Genomic DNA, 17485 nt, shown 5'->3' on the forward strand with positions numbered 1-17485 from the left:
CTTGCTGGCTCAGTTGGAAGAGCATGTGACCCTTGATCTCCAGGTCATGGGTTTGAGCCCCGTATCTGATGTACAGATTACTAAAAAATAAATAAACGTTAAAAAAATCTATTAAAAATAGGTGAAATTGTTTCCCTGAGCTAGTATAAAAAGATGATACAAAGGAAGGCATCCTGATATCACTCCTGTCTCTTGGGTCACGTTCCTGCAGCCTGGACAGATGCCATCTGTGTATCAATGCCCAGCTGTTGTACTGCTATCCCCCTTTGCCATCATTTTGGGAATTCCCTTATTCTCGCTTTTATAGCCCATGTCTTTCTTTCCCATGGGTGATTCCCTCATTTTGGTGGCTTACATCCAGAAATAGTGCCTGGAAAGTAAGTTTTTGATATACCCTGCATGTTTGAAAATATTCTTAATCTTCTCTTGCATTTGATTGCCATTTGGTTGGGTTTATACTTCTAGGTTGGAAATCACTTTTGTTTAATATTCTGAAGATATTATTCCATTGTCTTTTCACTTCTCGTGTTGTTATAAGAAGTCTTTTTGAAACAGCTTCTGCTGATAATCATAAGCTATTCTATCCCTGATCCTTTGTACATGACCTGTTTTTATCTACCCCCCCCCCACATACACACACACTCAGGAAGCTTATAAAGGTTCTTTTTGTCCCAAGAGTATAAAAATTTCACTACAATGGATATTGGTGTGGATATCTATCTATATCTATATCATCTATTATCTATCTATCTATCTATCATCTATCTATCTATCTATCTATCTATCTATCTATCTATCTATCTATCATCTATCTATCATCTATCTATCTATCATCTATTCACCTGCTCTCGTATCATCTTTTTATCCTGAAAATGTCTGGTAAGCATGGCCAAGATTCTTAACAGTAACTAGTTAGCTGGTATCATGTCCTTCCTGTGCCCTGCCACATTCATCAGCTGCGAATGCTTGTTTCACCTCAGACGAGTGATATCTTCATTGATTAATTCTTTTTTTTTAAGATTTTATTTATTTGTCAGAGAGAGAGAGCATGAGAAGGGGGAGTGGCAGACAGAAGCGGAGGGAGAAGCAGTCTCCCTGCCGAGCGAGGAGCCTGATATGGAACTGGATCCCAGGACTCTGGGATCATGACCTGAGCCAAAGGCAGATGCTTAACTGAATGAGCCACCTAGGCGTCCCTTCATTGATTAATTCTGATTTACCCTGATTATATATAAATCATATAAATCATACATACTTCACAAAGCAGTTCTTTTAAGAAATTGAGTGTTCACTCTTTCCTAACTGCTTGGTCACTCACACTCTGCTTTTAGAGCGAGGTTGTAAGTGAGATTTCATTTTTAAACAAATGTATGCATTTTGGGGAAGGGGAGTGTGGACAGGTACACAGTTCATACATTAAGCTGATTCCTACCATCCAAAGAACTATATACACTAGGACAATTGACGTTCAGAAACAAGACATGCCAGATTCTCTCTCTCTCTTTTTTTTAAAATTCAATTACATTCACTAAGTCGTTTTTTTCTTTATTTTATTTTAAGATTTAATTTATTTGTCAGAGAGAGGAGAGAGCACATGAGCAGAGGGAGGGGCAGAGGGAGAAGCAGGCTCTCCACTGAGCAAAGAGCCTAATGTGGGACTCGATCCCTGGACCCTGGGATCATGACCTAAGCCAAAGGCAGACGCTTAACCAACTGAGCCACCCAGGCATCCCAAAGATGTTTCATAAGGCAGGAAAAGGTGCAGATATATTTGGCAAGATTTTTCTGTAAAGGTTTCCCACCAGGGACCAAGGTTAGAGAGAGCAGGGAAGCATGCATCCCAGTCCTTGGAAGTTTACTCGATTGAGTAAGGGTCAAATTTCCCTCTCAGGTGACCTGTGCCTGATGCAGAAGGCTGAGGGTTATCAGTGATCCCATGCAAGAATGTCAAGAGAAATATTAAGTATAGTAATCATCCTTCACTGAGGTACTCTATAAGATATTTATATACTCCATTCAATCCAAGTTTGTAGGGAGAAATCTGGACTCATTTTAAGGTTTAATTTTCACAAACAAAAATAAAGCAAACAAAAAAAGGAATAAGAATGACAGATAAAACCTGTCTCCATCCCCCCTCACCACCCCCTTGTACTTTATAAAGGACTTGCTTGGAATACAGGGACAGGAATGATTTAATGCTCCGGTGTAAGGGGATAGTAAAAGGGGTCCCCTGATGCCTTGGATGGGGTCCCACAATACAACTGAAGAACTCCCCCAATCTAAAGGACAGGGCTGCACAGCGCATGCAGGAGGATGCACAGAGATACTGGAAAACCAGTTCTGCAGATAGTAGCTCATTCTCAACTTCAAACTACTGAAGGCAATTTCTTAGGAGACTGAGGAGAGCACTCATTAGCACTTCCTTGGAATTTTCAGAGTAGTCAAGGGGCCCTGACTTTTCTCAACTTCCTTCCACCCAGTGTGCACCAGAGGGGAGAGACTGGGGCTAGCCAGTTCTCCACCGCAGTCCACATTCAGAATTTGGTGGGACAAGGATGCATACATTTCCAGGGGAACAGATGCTAGACTCTCAGGGGCCCCTACTGGAGAAGACTGCCCACAGGGTCTGGGGGCCCTAACCAGCGTCCTAGAGGGAAATGTAAGCAGCCAGCTGGCAAAGGCATTGCCCCTGTCAAGGGACTTGTGAGAGAAAGATCTCCGTGAGCTCCGGTCCTCAAAAGAACCCACAAATCACCCTAGACGAGAAAATGACAGTGCTTAAAATCTGCTACAATCAGAGGGTGCCAACATCAGATGACAACTTTACCAATCAGGGAAAATTTTTGCTTGAAATTCCAGAGGGGCCCAGAGCAGCATCTAAAGGTAGTAGATTTAGGGAATGGGAGAAGCTAAATTTATTGTCCCCTCCACACCTACCCCCTGAAGTTCTCCAGGCCTGCAGTAGGCTCTGTTTTGGAGGGTGGACAGGTGAGTTTTCCATGAGTTTTACCGTTTCAGTATTACAACGTTTAAGACTTTATATTAATTGAAAGTGACCGGAAAGCCTTTGGGACCTGATAAAATGCCATCCAAAGGCATTTAAAGAACAGGAGCAGAGAAGACAATTGAAATGAGTAATGGGAGAGAGAGTAAAGTTACTTTCTGCTTACACATGCTGAGTCTACCTTGCTCAATAAACTGGTTACATCTGTTTTATTTTCCTACTCTGTTAGATGCAGGCACAATTTGCATAAACTTTTTTATTGTGGTAAAATATATGTAACATAAAAGTGTACAATTCCATGGCATTAAGTACATTCACAATGTTATGCAAACATCACCACTGTCCATTTCCAGAATTTTTGCATCATCTCCAACCTAAGCTCTGTGATCCTAAGCACTAACTCCCAGTTCCTCCCACCTCAGCCCCTGGCAGCCACAATTCTTTCTGTCTCCATGAATTTGCCTATGCTAGGTACCTCATATAAGTGGAATCTCACAATATGTGTCCTTTTGTGTCTTATTTCTCTTAGCAAATGGGCTTCAAGGTTTATCCATGTTATAACGTACTAGAATTTTATTCCCTTCAATGACTGAATAATATTCCATTGTATGCCACATTTTGTTTATCCATTTATCTGATGATGGACATTTGGATTATTTCCACCTTTTGGCTGCTATAAACATTGGTGTATAAATATCCATTCAAGACCCTGGTTTTAATTCTTTTGGATCTACATAATATATATAAGTGGAATCACTGGATCATATGATAATTCTATGTTTAGCTTTTTGAGGAGCTGCCATACTGTTTCCACAGTGGCTAGCTGCACCATCTCGCGGTCTCAGCAGCAGCCACACACCAGGGTTATAATTCCTCCACATCCTTGCCAACACTTACTATTTTCCATTCTTTGCTTTAGAGTTTAGTTTTTGAGAATAGCCATCCTAGCGGGTGTGAAGCGATATATCACTGTGGCTTTGATTTGCATTTCCCTAATGACTAATGAGGTAGAGTATCTTCTCATGTGCTTATTGGCCATTTGTATATCTTTGTAGAAATGTCTATTCAAGTCCTTTGCCCATTTTTGAATTGGGTCCTTGGGGATTTTTTGTTGTTGTTGTTACTGTTGAGTTGTAGGAGATCTTCTTTTATTCTGGATATTAATCCTTTACAGATCTATGATTTGCAAATATTTTAGGAGTTGTCATTTCACTCTCTTGATAGTGTCCTTTGATGCACAAAAATTTTAAATTTTGTTGGAGTTCAATTTATCTATTTTTTCTTTTCTTACCTGTGCCTTTGGTGCCATATCCCAGACATTGTTGCCAAATCCAATGCAGTGAAGACGTTTTTCCTATGTTTTCTTCTAAGAGTTCTATGGTTTTAGTGCTTAAGTTTAGCTATTTGATCTTTTCTGAGTTAATTTTTCTATATGGTGTAAGGGAAGGGTCCAACTTCATTTTTTTGCAGGTGGACATCCAGGTTTCCAAGCACCATTTGTCGGAAAGACTTTCCTTTGCCCAATGAATGGCCTTGGCATCCTTGTCAAAAATCAGTTGACCATATGCATGAAAGTTTATATTTTGACTCTTCTGTTCCATTGGTCTATATATGTCTGTCCTGATGCCAGTATTACACTTACCTTTCAAGTTGTAGTATTTTGCCATCATCTTATCATAATTCTGAAAATACATAAAAATATATATCATTATTGACAATTTAAATCATATTTGTGGTAATAGGGCCTGTTTCTCTCGAGTCTCATAAACATCCTTAATAGTTAATAGTATTGTAAAAATGACTCTATCAGAATCCTTCACATTTGCCAAAAGCCTCTTACTCCTCTTTTGCGTTCCCTGCTGTTATTCCTCTCCCATAGATGTTGCCCTGGACTTGACTCTGAGAGAGTAAAAGCCAAAGTTCTTTTATTAAAATGGCCATAGCCTTGCATGATCTGCCCAATCAAGGCTCACCCACCTTTCTGCCCTCATTTCTTAATTCCCCTTCTGGTACAGCTACATTGGTTTCCTTGTTTTTTTCTCTAACATGCTAAGCACACTCCTAACTGAGTACATGTTCCCTGTGCTTGCAGAACTCAGCACGGCCATCCATAACCACCTGTACAAAATAACATTTTCCCTCTCTCCCCCATACCCTTTCTATGCCTTATATTTCTTTATGGCACATATCAGCACTTGACACACTGCATACATACTTATTTGATTATTGTCTGTTGTCCCAACACAACCAGAATATAAGCTTTGTGAGGGCAGGGCTTCAGCACTAATGAAAGAAAGAAAGAAAGAAAGAATGAATGAATGAAAGAATGCTTTAGAGAAAATATAGTGAGTCCTTCTTTATTCATTCAACAAATATTTATTGAGAACTTACTGTAGACTGGGCAGGAAGTGTGATGAAAACACAGTGAACATTAAACATGTGGAACTTGTTAAATGGTTCCGTACATCTAAAATATAAAATTAAAAGAATTTTTTAAAGGTGTGTATGGGTTAGTCTCATAGATGATAAATCCAGATTGGAATCTTTAAAGACAAATCGAGGTTTTGAGGGCAGAACACATTGCCATTCAGCTATTGCTCAATGCACCAGGGTAGAGAGATCATCCCACCCTATTTGATTCTATATGTCCAGGGAATTTAGAATGGGGGTTCAGGGAAGCTAGTCATTCTCTACTGGTCTTTTGAACAGAGGTGAAAAGGGTAAACACCTTCATAGAGGACAATTCCTTTGCCCTTCCACACCGTGTTAGTCACCAGTTCCCAGAGCCTCCTTCAGGTCTGGCCCGGACTGTGGTCCTCCTTTGGGACCTTGTTAGGGGCTATGCAGGGACAGAGGCACGGCCCTTGCAGACTGTGATCATGTTCACAACCTATATTTGAATTGTACTATATTTTCATCGCTACTGGGGAAAAGGCCAAGTGGAAAAATGTGTGCTGTTCTAAATATAGCACCTACCTCTCTATACCTGCTATATTTAGGTTGAAGCTTTGAGGGCACAGCGTGGACAGTCACCTCCAGTGAAGGGCTTTGGCAGGCCTAACAGAACAGACTACAGCTACTTTGGAGCGGGACGGGAAGGACAACGTTGGCAGGCCTCGGGATCCAGCCTGGGGCTCACGTTACCTGTGTGAGATGCCAGTGGCATTGCGCGCTAGCGGTGGGTTATTACAGCTTCACGGTAAGGTGAGAAACCCAAGAGAGAAGGCCCTCACCCACCTTCTTCTTAGCACGTGTTAGATGCAGGCGCTCATAAATGTTTATAAATGAGTGAATGCACAAGTGAGTGACTGAATGGGTCCACGGGTAGGATGCTTTCAAGCTGGGTGCAGGGAGATGGGGTGTGGGGAGCCAATGACAGTGGGGACCCCACTGACTTCGCCTCCCCGCTGGCCCTTCGCGCGTGCACGCGAGCACGCACACGCCGGGGCAGGAGTGCCGGGGGCCGGAGAGTCTGGGGCCCGGGGAGCGAGCAAAACCGAGGACGCGCCGGAGGGGAGAGGCAGTAAAGGCCCCGCGGGGCAGGGGGGGGTTTCAGGGAGAGGGCCGGGGGCGCGGGGAGCGGCGGGAACGCGACGAGCTGAGGGAGGGGGCGGAGCTACACAGGCGTGTCGGGAACGCGGCGCGCGGGAGGGGGCGGGGCTACGGGGGCGCGCCGGGCGGAAGGGGTGGGGGAGGGCGGTCCTGGGCGACGCGTCGCAGCCCCGGCGCGCACAATGGCCCGAGCGGGTGGCGGAGCTGGAGCCCCACCCAGTGCGGAGCGCGCCGCGGGCCGCGCCGGAGGCTAAGCGCCTCGTCCGTCAAGCGCGCCGGCGCCGGGCCATGTACTCGGGGAACCGTAGCGGCGGCCAGGGCCACTGGGAGGGCGGCGGGGCCGCGGGCGCCGAGGGGCTGGGACCGGCGGGGACGCTCAGCCCCGCGCCTCTCTTCAGCCCTGGCACGTACGAGCGCCTGGCGCTGCTGCTCGGCTCCATCGGGCTGCTGGGCGTCGGCAACAACCTGCTGGTGCTCGTCCTCTACTACAAGTTCCAGCGGCTCCGCACTCCCACCCACCTCTTGCTGGTCAACATCAGCCTCAGCGACCTGCTGGTTTCCCTCTTCGGGGTCACCTTTACCTTCGTGTCCTGCCTGAGGAACGGCTGGGTCTGGGACACCGTGGGCTGCGTGTGGGACGGGTTTAGCAGCAGCCTCTTCGGTGAGTTGGGCTGGGAGGAGAAACCATTCTCCCCTCTGCCAACTTCCATTCCCTGCATTGCCACCATCTCTGTGCGTCCCCTTGCCACCCAGCCCACTCTCAGCTCCTCCTCACGCGGCCTCATCTCCAACCCGCCCAGCAGCTCAGCGCCCGCACCAGTCTCGCCTCCTCTCGTCAACCCCAAGCTGCATGGCTTTCCTTCCTCTTTACTTCACCTCCTCTCGCCCCGCGGCGGCCTCGGCTGTGTCCCTGTGGCCACTTCTCTCCCCGCAGCCGGCCCTAAACCCCAACCCGGCTTTGGCCACAGTTCCTCCCTGACTCCCTCCATCCGCTGTCCAGTTCGTCTCATTTCTGTTTTCACCCCCTAATACAATTCAACAGGGCACGAAACAGCGGCTTTACACTTTAAGGAAAGAAACAAGGGGCTGTAGAGTCAACAGATTCAAGAAAACGAGTAACTAACTCATGAAAGCTGGAGAGGGTGATGGGAAGAGATTTAATTCAATACTCTTTGTAGCAGAGGGGCAGTGTGTGTAATTTTTTTCTTTAATTTTGCTCATTAGCAGATGTAAACCTTTGAATGCTTCCTAGGAAGTGAAAGAGCTTCATTCAGGTCCTCAGAATGCAAATCGGCATGTGGCCTTATAAGCTATTTCTACTATATTTTCCTCCTTAGTGGTTCCAGCACACCAAAATCTAAGGTGAGATTACAGCTGGCTCAGAGAATCCCACCCTAGATGGACAAATAATTAGCTGTGCAGCCAGTAGATTTCATTAAAGTAGAATTTGACTGTTAAGTGAACATTTATTTCAACAATACTCCTAATCCTGTGGACGATTCAAGTCTCACTAAGACTTGACATTTTGAAGGATGATCATTTTGAAGGATGTATTATTGAAGATGTGATTTTCTAAGCTTGGGAATTAGCCTTCTGTGTGTGCTCCAGGAATTTCATTGACACAAGATATGAAATAGGAATGTGTATTTCTCAAGTCTTAAAGTTCCTTGAAAAAAAACAAAACAAAACGTGAAATATATTGATAATTTATTACTGCTTTTATCCTGGCAGGTTTTTGAGAACAAAATCTTTGTAGCATTATCAGAAATTGTCTTATTCCCCCAACTTCCTATGTTGTGGCAGACCCAAATATTATGATATTTGTTATAATTAACTTTTTGGTGTTTTGAAGGAAACAAAATTGTCATAGAAATCATGATTTCATTTATTTGATTGACTCAATGATTCCAATAGTCTAATACTACTTCCCCCTCCTCAATAAGCAATCTGAGAGTTTTATTTATACAAATATTTGAAACTTGGGAGGGGGCCTTAAGTGTATGTAGGTGGTGATATAGATGGCTCTGTGCTTATACACTTTATATTAATTTAAAATACCTGTCAGGCAATTTTTTAGGCAGGGCTAAGCTTTCATTTAAGGAGGGTGATTGAAGCTTAAACCTGAAGTGTCATCAGTAATGCTTCCTGGGCTGGGCAACAGGTGTTTGTTCACAGACATGAAAGTTCTTATTTCCAAGAAGTGCTTTTTCTGTGCGGGACAGTTCTGTTTCTATTTGGACTCTGGGCCTGGGGGCTTAAAAACAAGGGTATGTTGAGTTCTTTATTAAAGTACCAGCATTCACCCTCTTCCTCATCTCTTGCTTCTGTGACCTCATTCTCCTGCTGCGTCTCCTTCCTTTGCTTTTTCCTCTTTCAGTTCTTCCTGCTCAGGTCCCATCCTAGTCAGAAGGGATTTTCTAAGACTGCTAGAAATGTTCACCACACACGCTATTTTGCCTGACGACTGCTCTGTTGCTCTGGGCATATAGTTACTGCTTTCAACCATAACTTTGTCTTTGTTTTTAAATTAGAGGTGGAAACTCCGGGGTAAGAGATTCAGACTTTGTTTAAGCCCTGGGTGACAAGTCAGTAGTGGGGTTATGATGGACTGAAAAAGTTCTTAGTCAAGATTAAGATTTTCTTTGCTTGAAGTAAATTCCAAGGATTGTGCTTCTAAGATAAGGGTTAAAGTCAACAGAAGGGAGCGTGCTTCCCCGGTTGTTATCCCCGAACAAGAACTAACCATGGATTGTTGAAGGGGGAGAACATTTAAAAATGCCAGAAGTGGCTGCTTGTTCTAGGGGTTCCTGGAGAGGCTGCCCTATCAAGTGGAAAGCCCAACGGCCTCCTGACACAAGAGTGGGTTCTACTCTGTCGCCTGGCTAACGTTTTGTGTGGACTTTCCCAGCCACTTAATCCCGCCTGCAGTCAATTTTGTTCTCTCTCTTATGGGGGAGTGAGCTAAATGTTCTTTAAGGTTGTTCTGTCCTATGTGCTTGAGGACCTTTTGAGGACTCTTTTGATATCTGTGGGTTAGAAGGTGCCTGGTTTTAGCACTTATGGCTTGTATCCTCTGTTCCATCTCCTGAGCCAAGAATAAGCACATGCTGTGGTTACACTTCTTCATATACCTTCCTGGGTTCTGTCTTCCTCTGCACACCCTGCAAGAAGAAGGCGGGATTAAGTAATGCAGACATACTTACATACATGTATGAGTAGGCAACGCAACTGCCTCATCAGTGCTCAATTCCTGGTTTTTCAGGGAATGCTGAAAACAAGTGGAATCTCTGATATTCTTGAGGCAGAGGCTTTGACTAGACAGGACTGTTAAGACTGCCATTTCACTTAAACTGACCAGTCGGTTTGTTCAGTGAACTAGTCAATTTAATCCAACTTTTGGTTGAATGGCTTGTTTTACAAATGTCCAAGCTAATTGGTCATCTTAGCCTAGGCAGGCCCAGTTAGTACTGATGTCAATTTAAGTAAGTGTAATGATAGAGAAAATTAGCGCTCTGAGAACTCTTCCTCAAACTGCACAATGACAACTGATAGAAAGGCCCCCTTCACGTGGTGTGTATAGTGCATTAGCCTAAAGACTTCCAGGTGAGTATGCCTTTTACCCCCTTGGCTGTTGCACCTCTAGCCACACTTAGCGCCACACAAATGTTCTGTGTGTGGCATAATAACCAGTATTATGCCAGAAGTTAATGGGAGAGCCTTTCTTCCCTGCTACCTCCTACCCTTCAAAAACAGCAAACAACATGTTAATCTTAGCAGGGGATGATGATTAGACGGGCCTTTATCTTGGGATACAGAGATTCATTGTCCTAGAGCCAGAGTCTGGCAAAATGCAGGTCACCCTATGTTCACTTGGATTTTAGAAGCAGGTATTATTTATGTTAAGGTATTTTAACTTACAAAGATAGGAATTTTCCTTTTTAACTTACACCTAAAAAAACACATGTGCTTATGTACATTCATATAAAGATTTGTTAAAAATGCATGTTCCCTTCAGTAGACCTTTTTTTGCACCTAAATATCTCAAAATGCTAGTTGTTTTACTGAAATAATCCTTTTGCAATAATCTGGCTGGTTAATTCAGTTGAAATAGTCTCATGATGCTACCACGAGATCCTAAGGGTGCTTGTGGCATGGAAATGCCTTCATTCAGCTGTTCTAAAATCACCCACAGGCTAAATTGGCCACAGAAATATTCCTCTTCATGACAATGGGCGCACAGTATGTAGTCTGTTTCCATAAACACATTTTTTATAGTCTAAGCTCACAGTTCTGTATAGTTTTATTCAAATATTAATTTTACTAAAAGCAAAAGTTACAGAATTATATTATGAAAATTCTTTGTTTTTATGGGACATCATGAGGTCCTTTCCTCATTATTGCGTGGTTTTGGGGGATAAATCTATATTATTCATTTTTGAGAAATTAGAAAATGTGTAAGAAAGCATTTAATGTTTTGCTTTCCTAGGGGCTTATGTCCTGATAACAAGTCAGACTCCAGTGGAGTAATTGTAATTGCTGTTGCATGAAATTACTTTTCTCTTAATATTGTTTACAGTTGTATTCTTTCTTGAATTTTCTTCTTTCAGAGAAGAGTTCCAGTCACAAATGCATGTGTGATGCATTTTGACATTTACTGCTAAGATGAAATGCAGGAAGGAAAACCACACATCCGTTTTAGTGTTCTCAGATGTGATTAGATATACTTTATCATATTTTTATGCTACTGACCTATAAGGAAAACAATATTAAGAAAGGTTAACTGTAAACAGCTAGTTCCTGCAACCTCAGTACTTCTGGGATGACCTGGAATATCACGAGGAGAGATTTTATTACAGCATATTCACATCTCAGCTGAGCCCTCAGCCTAGACTCACACGCATTTCCTTTATCGGCAGTTGTCACCAGACGCTTTATCTCCCAGAATGGCGGACAGTCTTCCCACAGAGTTCGATGTGGTCATAATAGGGACAGGTCTGCCCGAATCCATCCTTGCAGCTGCGTGTTCAAGAAGTGGCCAGAGGGTTCTGCATCTTGATTCAAGAAGTTACTATGGAGGAAACTGGGCAAGTTTCAGCTTTTCGGGATTGCTCTCCTGGTTGAAGGAGTATCAGCAAAACAGTGACATTGCAGATGAAAGTACTGCCTCATGGCAAGGCCTGATCCATGAAACAGAAGAAGCTATCACTCTTCGCAAGAAGGATGAAACTATTCAACACATAGAAGTTTTTTGTTATGCCAGTCAGGATATGGATGACAATATTGAAGAGACTGATGCTCTGCAGAAAAATCCTTCCTTAATAATATCTAGTACCACCACTAAACCTCTGGATTCTGCATGCTTGTCTGAAGAAACACATTCATTATATGCTACTGGCCATGAATTGCCTGCCAAAGACACTCCAAAAAGTGACAGAGAAATTTCACTAGAAGTAACTGATGTTGAGGACACCTTGGCAAAAGAAAAATATTGTGGAGATAAAACTTGTATACACACAGTTTCAGATGGAGATAAAGATGAAAACAAACCTGTAGAGGAAGACAACACTGACCAACCAAAGAGAAATAAGATTACTTACTCTCAAATAGTTAAAAAAAGCAGGAGGTTTAATATTGATTTGGTATCAAAGCTTCTGTATTCTCAAGGATTGCTAATTGATCTCTTAATCAAATCAAATGTTAGTCGTTATGCAGAATTTAAAAATGTCACTAGGATTCTTGCATTTCGTGAAGGAAAAGTAGAACAGGTGCCTTGTTCCAGAGCAGATGTCTTTAATAGCAAAGAACTCACTATGGTTGAAAAGAGGATACTGATGAAATTTCTTACGTTTTGTTTAGACTATGAACAACATCCTGATCAATACCAAGCTTTTGTGCAATGCTCATTTTCAGAGTACTTACAAACTAAAAAATTAACCCCCAATCTCCAACATTTTGTGCTGCACTCAATTGCAATGACAGAGTCATCTTGCAGTACAATAGATGGCCTTAAAGCAACTAAAAACTTCCTTCGGTGTCTTGGACGGTTCGGCAACACTCCCTTTTTATTTCCCTTGTATGGGCAAGGAGAAATTCCCCAATGTTTCTGCAGGATGTGTGCAGTTTTTGGTGGAATCTATTGTCTTCGTCATAAAGTTCAATGCCTTGTAGTTGACAAAGAATCTGGAAGATGTAAAGCAATTATAGATCACTTAGGTCAAAGAATAAATGCTAAATATTTTATTGTGGAGGATAGTTACCTTTCTGAGGAAACATGCTCAAATGTACAGTATAAGCAGATCTCCAGGGCAGTGCTCATTACAGATCAGTCTATACTAAAGGCAGATTCAGATCAGCAAATTTCCATTTTGGTAGTGCCTCCACCGGAATCAGGAACATGTGCTGTTCGTGTCACTGAATTATGTTCTTCAACCATGACGTGCATGAAAGACACCTATCTGGTACATCTGACCTGTTCATCTTCTAAAACAGCACGAGAAGACTTAGAGTCAGTAGTGAAGAAATTATTCACCCCATTTACTGAAACAGAAATAGACAAGGAAGAACTTACAAAGCCAAGACTCTTGTGGGCTCTTTATTTTAATATGAGAGATTCCTCGGGAATCAGCAGAAGCTCATATAATGGCTTACCTTCCAATGTTTATGTCTGCTCTGGGCCTGACTGTGGACTGGGAAATGAGCATGCAGTCAAGCAAGCTGAAACGCTTTTCCAGGAGATCTTTCCCAGTGAAGAATTCTGCCCCCCACCTCCGAATCCAGAAGACATTATCTTTGATGGTGATGATAAACAACCAGAGGCTCCTGGAACCAGTAATATAATCATGGCCAAACTAGACTCCTCTGAGGGAAGTAAAAACCTAGAAAGCCCAGGGAAGCACCTTCAAAACTAGAAAAAAGCAAACTGTAAATGCTACTTTGGGCCTTCATCCTGGCATCAGAATATTTTCATTTAAAGGACCGTTTCCTATATGATTAATTAGAACTGGTTATATGATGAATGCTATGCAGATGTTGTCTTAAATTCTGTTTGAGACATTCAGTCACTGAATGTCGTTGTTAATCAGTAACTGATTGATTATTGGATAAGGTTAGTTTTATTTTAGTATTGGGTGTATTAGTGAGGGTTCTATATTAGCAACTGTGTTTAAAGGGACGTAATATGTGTCTGCTAATGACCTTCAGATTTTATTAGTCTATAATCACAATATCTAAGGAATATTTTATTTACTTTTGCAATTATTTTAGTTGCTACCGCCTCTGAATAATTAAACACATACAGTAAATTATGTGGGTCTTTTGTATATAGTATAAATGTACAGACACAGTGGTAGCAATAGCAACTTATCCAACTGCCAACTGTTAAAAGATTAGCCTTGGATGATCCTTTATTTGTGAAGGTCTAGTGTTTACAACACATTGTGCAGTTCAGTTCCCCTACTTGACCCTTGTAACTGGCGAGGCAATGACACCACCACAATCTTCTGTATTACAAGAAAGTGGTGGATTGTTCATCTGGTCATTGAAGAGGTCATTCTTGGGAAATGTGACCCAAAGGAAATCTAGGGGTCAGATTGGTTCTGATTTAATACTTCAGAAAATTTCTGCAGAGCCCTGTGCTGGCACCTAAAAGAAAAGAACTTCCAACAACTAACTCGAGCCAAAAGAAAAAAATATATTGCCCCAGGAAAAGGTACTGCAGATAGGCTGTTTTGAAATTCCTAAGAAGAAATGGAGTGAGGCATTTCTAACCTCAGATACTGATGGTTTTTCAAAGCCATCCATAGATTTCCCGAGGTTTCTTCATGACGGTGAGATCTACCACCTTGTTGGCACTACCACTTTAATTAGCAGCACTGACTATGACAGATAGGAGTGAATAAAGAAGGAGGGTTTCACCATGTCTCCTCCCTTGAGCCTCACCTCACAGTTAGTGAGATGACTTCCTCCATGAACACTTCTGCCTTTCAACTGTTATCTAGAGAACAGAAACTTTTTTTCCTAGAGCCATCAGAAGTCAAAACTTGTACTCCAGTAGTGAAAACCTGTAGAGTTGTTAGAAGAGGTAAACTGCCTCTCCCTTCAGTCTCCTGTTTCCATTCCTCTGAATGGTAATCCTATAGGAAGTGAGCCCCCCAGAGCCAGTTTTCGTTCTGGAATGGAGCATTTACTTATGTGCTAGGCACTTGTGCTTTCTAGTTACAGTTTCTCAACACCCTGTGAGGCTGATAGTATTGAATACGTTTTTAAAGAAGAGGCAAAGAGGTAAAGACAATTATTAATAATTTGCTCAGGGTCTGGTATGTGGAAGAGCCAATGTTGGAATCCAGGCTGTCAGGATTTTGAAGTCTCCGATAACATTAACTGTTAGAGGAGTGCAGGTGCTGCAGGAGGAGGAGAAGACGCTCATAAAAATCCATGTACGTTTTGGGGGAAGCAGAGCAGACAGACTCTGGTCTCTCAGCTTATACTCAGATCAGGGAAATGTGAAGATAAGGATTAATTAGAAATAAATATAGGTTAGAGCTAAGGAGCTCATGGAGGCAGAATTTGGCTAAGTTTTAACAAAGTAATGCTTTTTAATAATGTTTCTTTTGATCTGAATGAGTTATAAAAATATGCAGATGTTACTAGGCCAAAATAAGTTGTGAGTAGTCTTTTGTTGCTCTTCTATATGTGAGGAAAATGAAACAAAGACTTAAGTAATTTATAGCTTACTGAAAATAGAAGTCATGAATTGGTATTAATATTTATGCTTTTTTTTAATATGGCAAAGTGTTTCTATTAGGTATATCCTAAGGTTTAAACGTATCAAAATAATTTCACCGTCTATAAAACAGAACTAATACTTTGCAGAATTATTGTGAAGATTAAGATAATGTGTTTGAAATCATATCCAAAGGAATGCCACTAGATGACATTAATATGTAGATTTATTACGCTTCCACTTAACATTCCAACTGATACTTTATGTAATTTGACAGAATTGTGGCAAATTAGGAAAATAGGCAAGGAAAGATAGATTTCTCTTTTTAACTTAGGGGAAAAAAATGAGAGTCTTGCCCTTTAAATACTAAATTAACCTTTCTAAATATACTATGATGCTGAGTAGGAAGTTTAAGACTTAATAAACCGGTTGGAAAGAAATAATTATGTAATAACTACTGGTGGAAAGATTAATTGGATGTCAGTGTGAAAAAAAGAATTAGGCCGACTTTACACATGGTAAGACCATTCATTCCGTATGAATTAAAATGTTGATTATAAAGGTAAAAATAAAAAGACTACAATTCTCATTCCAATAGTACAAAAGAAACTTTATGGCAGTGAAAAATATCTTTGGCAGCATAGGTGAGATCAACTAAAGAAAAATGAAAAATGTACACTAAATAGGAAGAAGACAAAAAAAGAGATTGGATTTTTAAAAAGCTACTTGAATTACACATGGATAAAGTGCTTAATATTTTTTAAAAAGGAGATGTAAAGCCATAAAGTTTCTACTCTTTACTAAGTAAATTTATGAAAGGTTAGAGTACAAATGAGAAGATTCAAGTAAAAGTCAATTCTTGGAATGATATTCAGGTTTCCTACTATTAAAAATGCAAATTGAAACAACTTTGACCTGGTTTATGCTATTATATTAGCAAAACATTTTAAAATTCATGTGTTTTCATACCAGTAGCATTATATTAGTAATTTTTAAAAGAACTATTTAGATGAATGTAACAAAAGCTCTGTAACCAATCTATTTTTGGCTAGATCAAGGCACTTTGAACAGCATATGCCCAGGAAAATAGTTAAAAGAAAAATAAGCTACTTGTACAAGATACTTATAGCAATTCTATTCTTACACGTTTGAAAAAAAAGCCCAGTATTTGGGAAATGGATAAGTAAATTTTGATGTATTGGTATTGCTATTGTAGACCATTACCTAGTCATTAAATGATATATGTAAAATTGTATGAAAAATGTTAAATGAGATTCAAAAGTGTTAAAACATGATTTTATGTACTGATTATATTTGTGTAAAAGTTTAGGTGTCTACCTTGAAAAGAATCAGAAGAAAACATGTAATTAATTGGAGTTTAACATTAAGGGGTTCTTTTTTTCTGTAAAATGTTGATGTGTATGATACAAATAAAAAATAATTGGTAAAGTGGTTACTGAATTGGTGAGAAAGTTACTGATGTTTTGGGAAACTTAAAAAATTCTTCAAATTAAAAAAAAATGTATTCTTTTTATTTTAATGTCAAATGGTAATCTCCAAAAACATAGAAAGTTTTACAACTCTTGTTGGAAAGGACTTCTTGGTTAAGATGGATTTTGTATCTTGTATCTTTCCTCAGCTGCTCAGAATTAAGAAATAAGGTATATTGTGACAACACTTTTTTAAAAAATGGAAACCCCAGAGACAGAGGTGGAAATAATAGAAATAAGATTAAAGCATCCTAGGACATCTGTATGAAGACATTACATACTAATTAAAAAGTGTGGCCCCAAATCCAAGAATACACTCTTCATTTGGGGGTTTTAGGGGCCAGGGAAATGAAGGAGGATTTGGAGTCATAGACAAGGCCAAGCCTCTGTCTGAGGAGTGTTCTCAGGGAGACCACCTAAGGACAGATCTCAGGGCACTGAGGATGCTAGCAGACCCTTTCTTCCTGTCAGCCTGACTGATCCAAAGCAAGGTGATTTGAATATAACAAACATTAGTTGAACATCAACTGTGGGTTATGAATTAACATTCTAAGAATTTGAAATAGAAAAATGAGTAAGTTCTGTACCTGAGAATCTTTCTGTTAGAGAATATACCTTTTTACCTTAATGAGAATATAAAACGTTTTCTATCCATCATACTCCCCACTATAACTACTACCACCCTGCTCCCCCCGCCCCCACAAAGAAAAAGAAGCG

The 17485-nt window shown here is 40.9% G+C and overlaps 2 protein-coding genes across 6 annotated transcripts in view; both read left to right on the forward strand.

Moving 5' to 3' along the window:
* Positions 1–6698: 6698 nt before the first annotated feature.
* Positions 6699–17485, forward strand: part of OPN3 (opsin 3) — a 44319-nt gene continuing 33532 nt past the window's right edge. For 3 of the 4 annotated variants that reach the window (XM_073899923.1, XM_025878017.2, XM_073899922.1), the window contains exon 1: positions 6699–7217. In XM_073899923.1, the coding sequence (XP_073756024.1) occupies positions 6845–7217 (373 nt within the window). In that variant the 5' untranslated portion in view covers positions 6699–6844. Of the gene's footprint in view, positions 7218–11163; positions 11503–17485 lie in introns of those variants that run through there. The other variant, XM_073899924.1, reaches the window with a different exon arrangement.
* CHML (CHM like Rab escort protein) lies at positions 7080–16730 on the forward strand. 2 transcript variants are annotated; one of them, XM_025878015.2, is made up of 2 exons: positions 7080–7217; positions 11473–16730. In XM_025878015.2, the coding sequence occupies exon 2, from the start codon at positions 11500–11502 to the stop codon at positions 13462–13464; it is 1965 nt and encodes a 654-aa protein (XP_025733800.1). In that variant the 5' UTR covers positions 7080–7217; positions 11473–11499; the 3' UTR covers positions 13465–16730. The 2 variants fall into 2 exon arrangements, with proteins under 2 accessions (XP_025733800.1, XP_073756022.1); XM_073899921.1 differs by lacking the exon at positions 7080–7217 and adding an exon at positions 7799–7918.

Source organism: Callorhinus ursinus, unplaced genomic scaffold (genome assembly GCF_003265705.2).
Source record: "Callorhinus ursinus isolate GAN/ISIS: 27379988/994484 unplaced genomic scaffold, GSC_fseal_2.0 scaffold13, whole genome shotgun sequence".
Lineage (NCBI taxonomy): Eukaryota > Metazoa > Chordata > Mammalia > Carnivora > Otariidae > Callorhinus > Callorhinus ursinus.

Coding starts and splice junctions, on each gene's coding strand:
- CHML (XM_025878015.2), top strand. CDS start 11,500: ATGGCGGACAGTCTTCCCACAGAGTTCGATGTGGTCATAATAGGGACA.